This window comes from Pundamilia nyererei, unplaced genomic scaffold, assembly GCF_000239375.1.
Source record: "Pundamilia nyererei isolate P.nyererei 1_Seehausen unplaced genomic scaffold, PunNye1.0 scaffold00032, whole genome shotgun sequence".
NCBI classification, from domain to species: domain Eukaryota; kingdom Metazoa; phylum Chordata; class Actinopteri; order Cichliformes; family Cichlidae; genus Pundamilia; species Pundamilia nyererei.
In genome coordinates, this window is record NW_005187433.1 from 3,798,036 (window position 1) to 3,805,530 (window position 7,495).

Sequence of the window (7,495 nt, forward strand, 5' to 3'; positions counted from 1 at the left end):
TGTGTGTGTGTGTGTGTGTGTGTGTGTGTGTGTGTGTGTGTGTGTGTGTGTGTGTGTGTGTGTGTGTGTGTGTGTAAAGACAGACAGAACCACAGACTCTCTTGCAGAAAAGGCAAAATGATGTTTTGCTTGTCAGCACTGGTTTGGTTGTAGTGTGAAAACTGTCCCGAAGGAGGATGCAAAAATGGGTTCATTGCATCTTCTTTACTGAAGTCCATCTGGCTGTGAGGTTACTTTAGCAGACACAAACAGCCCATCGGCATGCGGATGATCACAGACTCCAAACAAGGCGGTGGTGAGGAAAAACAGAACGACTTGAGAATACTTTACAGACGAGGTAGCTGGGAAAAGGCAACCAAACAGAGTCACTTTAATGGGAGGATGAGAAAGTCCTCTCCGAAGGGGTCGACAGCCTATAACTGGAGGGTGGGGGTATCTAGAACTGTGGCCAGTAGGATGAGGGTGGCAGGTCTTACCTCCACACGGGACAGTTTACACAAAAAAGTCTGAAGCAGCTTGAGTCACCCATTATATCCTTACACAATACAGATCGTTTTTAAGAAGAACCACAAAATATTTAAAAATGCATCTTCTCAATGTACCTTCATAAATTAAAAAAAAACCCAGCCTGCTTTCACAGTGATGACTAGGATGTTAATAAAATACTGAAAGGAGATTATAAAGTGAAATTAAATGCGTCTTTTTTTATACAAAGCGAAAGCAGCGGTTTTTAGTAACACAATGACCATTGGCAAAGTGGTCGCACTGGCCTGAAAAATTGGACGCCAGCATGGCAAGATCTGCTTGCAGAGCGCTCTCATCGCTCTTTTCCTTAAAAAAAGAAAAAAAAGAAACAGAAACAAAGTAAAGCTATTGTGTACAGTACTTCACAACAATTATGAAGTCAGTTGTTGTTACATAATGATTACACATCTGAAAATGTGTTGGATAGCCATAATGCCGCTCTTTGAGTTAAAAAAAAAAGAATGAAGAAGAATCACTAAAATTTATTAAAGAAAATAAGACCTCTGGTAACCAACAGAGGGCAACCCTCCTTCTCTTGTTCATGTGTCTTCCCTTTCAGATATTCCAGCATGCAGCCATAAAGCATCAAGTGCCTGTTTCATATAAAATAACTTAAAAAGGGGGTTTTACAGAACAATGAGGAGCAACAGGTCAAATCTGCGCTCCCACAAAGAAACTATTCAAGGGACAGGGAAAAAAACTGGGCCATCTGCTCTCTGGAGTCCAAACACACACATGCGATACACAGAGACTTGATTTCTTTTATAGTGGACGACACGATCTAATACGAACATTCAAGAGGAAAGCTTTAGTACCAACAAACTCACGGAAATGGGTTTCTTTTGTTAAAAGATTCGTGTTGAGGCGCTGTGTATGAACCATGCGGTGCTTCACTCGGGAGTGCAGAGAGGACCCCGTTTGGTTTACAGTGAGGAAAGATTATTGTGCAGGCCTATTTTTTATCTCCTTTTTTATATGATTTGGCACAACTATGTAAATAATGGCAGTTTTTGTTTTTTTGTTGTTGTTTTTTGTTTGTTTTATTGGTTTTTTTTTGTTTTATTTATTTATTTATTTTGCTTTTACAAGAGCCTGGCTTTCCCGTGTGTTGTGTTGCAGTTTTATATTTAAATTGTAGTTGATTTGTTTGCTTGTTTGTTTTAATTTTTCTACTTTTTCCTTTTTTCTTTTTTACCTGACAGCAGAGTCTGATCACCGGGCGCCAGAGGAATACTTGGCCTTGGTGATGAGGTATAGCACAATGTCTTGGTGGCCCCCGAAAGCGGCGATGTGTAAAGCGCTCCACCCTTCCCGGTTGGCCAGTCTGATATCTGCACCAAATTTCACCAGCAGTTTTACCAGCTCCAGGTTTCCGTCAATTACTGACTGATGGAGGGCCGTCTGTCCTTCCGGCCCGAAGGAGTTGACGTTGAACTCGCAGTTTGTCATGTTCTGCAGCAAAGAGTGCAGCTCCTTGGTGTTGCCCTTCTTAACCGCCTCCTGGAAAACCCTTTGCGGCGCGGAGCAAGTTGACACATCCGCCTGGCTCATGGTTGCAACTCGCTGGAGGGTGGGGAACAAGTAATCCTGCCTGGACTCTAAAGCTGATAATGATCGTCTTCTCCCTGTTGAGCGTCTCTGGTCTGGTAGCAATGCCACAGTTACACTGGATTATAACCAGCTAAGGCACTTTAAAGTAGCCCACTAAAACGGAAAAAGGTCACTTTATATATATGTGTGTACATATATCCCAAAAAGGACAAGAGAGAAAATGGCACACTTGGTGTGTAAATATTTGAGAGATCATAAATCCCCTAGAAAATAGAAGGGTGCTCTCAAGTGATCCAGGGGACTTTAGAATATAGTTCCCCTTCTGTAGCAGCAGTAGCAGCAGCAGGTAGCCTGCACAGGGGGATGGAGAAGAGAGACACCTCCGACTTTACTTGGGAAAACTGGAAGTATGGCCACTATCTCCACAGAGCAGCCTCCTGTGTGTTGGATCCCGTCGGTTTTCCTTGAACGGTTCGATCTGTTCCCTGGCTATATGTCGCTTCTCATGTGGCCAGGGTGTCTAGGAAAGACAAAAAAGGACAAGAGGAGCCCGCATGAATCCAGAATCCTCACCAACAGAGTGCGAGAGACCCTACATTCCGCCACATCCAAGAATGAGTGCGCGGAACCACCGTGCGCACACGTTTACGCACGGGTACACTGGTTGAATTTTACCGCTAAACATGTGAGAACTGTAATCCGCTGCAGATTTGGGACTTACCTGTGACAGATAGACGGGTCCCTAGCGACGCAAACGATAGAAATCCACCGAGTGGCGCGATCTGTGTCCTCCTTGCGGTCCGTGTGAGTCTCTGCCCTCCGCTGCGCTCTGAGAGAATATTTTACGCGTCCTTCATTTGCATGACAATACCTTCCCAAAGAATCAACTGTGGAGGAATGGGTGGAGATCCGGGGAGGTTATAGGCTGCCGATTCGGTTTGAGGGAGGGATCAGGGTCCTGTGAATCTGTAGGGAGGGGGCGTGGTATTCCGAGGGGGAGCCAAATGTTGCTGCAAAGTATTAAACAAGGCGCCCGGAGCAATCCTACGGTGATCTCTATATCCGATCTCCTGCAGCCCACCCCGTGAAGCGGACTGAAAGTCACAGACACGGTGCTGCCAGCGCTGTAAACTGCTGAGAAATCGGGCACGCTGTAAAAGGTCCACCACTGGATTGTCGTCGGCAGGAACTTGCGACAAAAAGTCAGTCAGGTGTCAGTGACAGCGTGTTGGACACTGAAGGGAATTGACAAGTGTTGCTCGGTGAAAGTTGATCATTAATTGCTGCTCGATGAAAATTGTTACTAAGAAACAACATCAAATGAGTCTTAATCGCAAAAAAATATCTCAAAGAATGGAGTGTCTATTACTCAAATTTACCTTCATATTAATTTTCTTTCGAATTTCAAAGGAGGTGAAATCTCTCGAAAGGCGATAGAATTTCACTTCTTATCATGGATCGAGGATTGTATAAGTTAAATGGGTTTTTTTTGTTTTTTGTGTTTTTTTAAATCTCAGTTAAGTGAATCTATATTGAATCTGGGGAAAAAACTGGCATCACTTCTTGTGAATTTGGGGGTTTTAAGCGTCCAAATAATGACAATTATTCCGTAGAGGGAGTGGGTTACGGCTATGTGTTGATTTTGGTGTTCCAACTTTCTCCGGAGTGTGGGACTCCACACAAACGCCTCAGTTAATTTGTGGATAAATGTGAAATACAACAAAGAAAGAAGATGAGATTCGTCCAAATGCTAGACTGAGGCACAAGGAGACATTTGTACACGCCGTTCTACCAGAAGCCGACACAAATACGCTATATTACGTCCAAACCAAATGGCATAGAGTTAAATACAAACCCCAAACGGGTGGATTGTCGCCGTCATACCTACCGGCATAAAAACACCTCAAAGGAGGAGATTATAGGTGGCTGTTTAAATCATAAACGGCGGATATAGTCCACTTGTTTTTAAATGACTAGACTGTGAGAGTTCAGATAACAAAAGCCCCGCGCTACTTCCTTTTTGCAAGTGAAAAGAGGTGACGCTTTGCACAGACTGACACCGCCGCTCAGCTACCCCCACCACCGTGGGAACTGGGCGCCTGTGTGTGTGAGTGTGTGTGTGGCGCAGAGAAAAAGGTGTCGATAGATATCCCACTAACTGACAGAAACACGGCTCGGCACAAATAAATAAGCGTTACGGTGACACAGATGGTTAGATAAACGCAGAGACGGAGAGAATGGGTTATGTAGAAACCGCACCAGGTAGGCTACCTGCAGCTCAGCTTCCTTCTCTGACCGTTTGCTCCGTTTGGCGACCCGTTCTCCGTGTCATCTGTGTAACACTTTACAAGCCGCTTTCCGCTCTGATGGTTTGGCGGCTTTCGCACTATCAGGTTTTCCCACAGTCAGAACTGTACATTTGGCGCACGTCTGTGGCTCTATCTGCATGCATGAGCGTGCTATTGTGGGTCGGAGCGGCAGTCCGTGGGAGAGACAGCAACAGAGGTCCCACAGATGAAGCCCCAGACTTGCTCAGTTTAATCTAAAGGAGACGACTACACAGCGATTCTTGGGAAAGGCGGTTGATTATTAGGTGCATACAGACGTTCCTCTCCCTTTTAAGCTGACCGGAGGGTGTCCTTTAAAATCATGAATGAGGCACCTGAGGGTCACAGTTTAGTAGCCACAGATAACCACAGAGTAGTGCTTTCAGTTAGCCTACACGGCTGCACATACCACATTAACTGCTTCTATTAGTGCAAACCGGCTTTTAACGCCGGCATGATGCACAGTATGGATATGAAACAGGCTAATATTTTATTGGGTTTAGTTACACGATTAAGGGATCGTGTAGTTAGGCATAAGAGAACATTCTTGCACTGAACATGTAAGAAAATATGTCCCTTTTTTTTATCAATATAGGTAAAGCTGACTTTGCAGCATATTCTGGAAGCAACTCAGAAAGGACTTCTAGGCCACTCTCTTCTATGTTTATGGATATGGAGATACCTGACTTTCAGTCACGCTCAAATGACAGCAAAAACGAGCTAATTTCATCTACTCAGAATGTCTTTGGGGACATGTGCAGGTGACTATTTGTGCGCCTTTTTTTTTTTTTTTTTTTACCTCCTACAAGTGGTCCACAGCTGCAAATGCTCCAAAACAAAGCCAGCTCTGAGTCACCCATATGTGGTGTATTCAAACGTGGTGAATAACCAAGTCAAGTCGATGATGTAGGCTGCAATAACAGACGTGTGTTCCCCTTCGCTGTCTCCGTATATGACTGAATTAGTCAGTGAGGGTACATATGGCCGTTTGCAGAGCAAATCTATCCCATCAGATTGAGGGGAAATTTAGATTGTGGGTTGTTTTTCAAATTATAAATTAAGAAAAATACAAGTGTTGGTTTAATTGTTTCCTATTTGTGTTTTTGCTGTGCAAAGACTTAACCCAAACTACAAAAGGCTTGTGCCAATTAACCAGAACGTTTGGATAAAGTTGTCCGTCACTTGCAAAGGTATAATTATATCTTGGAAAACGCTCTATTGCATAATTCCTGAATTGTGAAGAATTTATGTATTTGTTTGTTTTCCTCATTTTACATTTAGTGCGCAAAATGTTTGCACATTACTGTACATGTGTGCATTTTTTTTCTCAGATTACTGAAGGGTGAAAAACAATTTCTGGAAAATCAAGAACATCTGTCCGCTATCAGAGCTTTTGCTGCAATGCGTCTGGACACTTGGAAAACATTTGCAGAGACTACAGGAGCCAAAAGTTTTCCATTGGATGAGTTCCTCCCCGAAGACCCTCCCCAACACATGCACTTCTCTCTTGAATCTTTCGTGGTAATGTGTGCCTGGGAAGTTGCCAGAGTAAGTTGAGATAAAATACTTGTGATTTTTTCTCCCCCCACAGTTTCTCGCGTTCAGTTAATATGACGTCAGGTAAAACAACTAAATAAATAAATAAAAATGTAAAAACTTTTTGTTAGGTGTTTTTTTTTTTTGGTGGGGGGCACAGCTATGAAGAGCGGTCGGCTGGGCACGGAGGGTGCAATGAGGCCAGCTTTCCTAGAACTCCTAAATGGAAAACGGTTGCATTGAGATAATGCAAGCCTGTTCTGGTTTTGTTTGTGCAGCCATGTCTTTGCTCTACTTTCGTGCGATGATAAACAAGATAACACCCCCCTCCCCGAAATACAGAGAGGCTTAAGTGCTGCACCGCAAAAGGAGCAACGAAGACCTCGTAGCTGCGCGGTGCCCGAGTTTGGCGCCGACGCCGGGGCAGCAATGGGCCAGACGAGCCGGGAGGAGTCTCTCCTCTGGGTTCCATGTTGCAGAAGAGCCCAAACGGGGAAATCACACAACAGGAGGGAACATAAATCTAAATTTAGTTGGGTTTTTTTTTTAACATAATTTCTTTTTTAAACCTGTTTTTACATTCATACCTGAAAACATGCGTGCTTGAGTTTATGAGAATAGAGAGAGAGAGAGAGAGAGAGAGAGACAGAGAGAGCGAGAGGGGTGACGTTTTACCGGGAGGGGAGGGCCTTCTGCATCCAATTCATTCCGGGCACCACGTGTCCTCAGAGCGTGGGAAAGAGGCGAGCTTTTCTTCCCAGCAAAGAAAGAGCAAGGATCAAATAACACGGTGCTGCAGCAGAAACCTCGCGCTCTGCAGAGGCAGGGGCTGCGACCACCCGGACAAGGACGGGACAGCACACACCGGGTTTATTTGGAAGTTAGGGTGTCTGCTTCAGTCATACCAATAAAATACACCTCGGGGAAGCTTAATGTTACTGTAGTTATTGCACAGGCTGCTTGGCGACAAGCCAACAAATGCTTGGACTCCAGGAGGCTCGAGAAGAAGAGGTCATATTATTATCGTATTAAACTACACCATTGCCAGCATAGCGGTCTCGTTCAGCAGCACTTGATTGTGGATCTTTTTCGAAACTGTTAACACGTCACAGAGGTGGATTAATCCAGCTTCCTCTGGAGAAGGTCTCACGCAGCATCAGCTATGCGTTTATCACGAGCCCTTTCCCCCCACACCTTAAAGTGTAGTTTTACATGATTTATTAGAGCTGGTTTCCATATGTGAAAACGCATAAAATGCTCAGATAATATTTTCATTTCGCTTTTCATCAGTATTGCACTGTTCTTGGGAACTAGACTTTCAAATTAATTTTCATGTTGCAATTTTTCTGTAGCTTGAACAGGTCCAGACCTTCCCATATATACACCACCAATAAAACCTCTATGAGAAAGCAGTACAAAAACTGATAAAAACAGCTCTTTCAAACGTACCTATTAAATTCCACTATGCTGTTTGGCAATGTGTCAACGTGTTTTTACCTTCAGTTTAGCTTCAGGTAGCTTCCACAGAGTATTTTTAAGCTTACTTTTTAAAAATT

General features: G+C 43.9%; 1 protein-coding gene across 1 annotated transcript; it reads right to left on the reverse strand.

Annotated features, from left to right (window-relative positions):
• Window positions 1-32: 32 nt before the first annotated feature.
• Window positions 33-3,422, reverse strand: nrarpa (NOTCH regulated ankyrin repeat protein a). The gene is made up of 2 exons (XM_005729292.2): window positions 2,798-3,422; window positions 33-2,596 (listed from the first exon to the last, which is right to left on the reverse strand). Exon 2 carries the CDS (start codon window positions 2,074-2,076, stop codon window positions 1,738-1,740), a length of 339 nt encoding a protein of 112 aa, XP_005729349.1. The 5' UTR covers window positions 2,077-2,596; window positions 2,798-3,422; the 3' UTR covers window positions 33-1,737.
• Window positions 3,423-7,495: the final 4,073 nt, after the last annotated feature.

Excerpts from the sequence above, each read along its gene's own strand:
- nrarpa (XM_005729292.2), bottom strand. The coding sequence starts at position 2,076 with ATGAGCCAGGCGGATGTGTCAACTTGCTCCGCGCCGCAAAGGGTTTTC.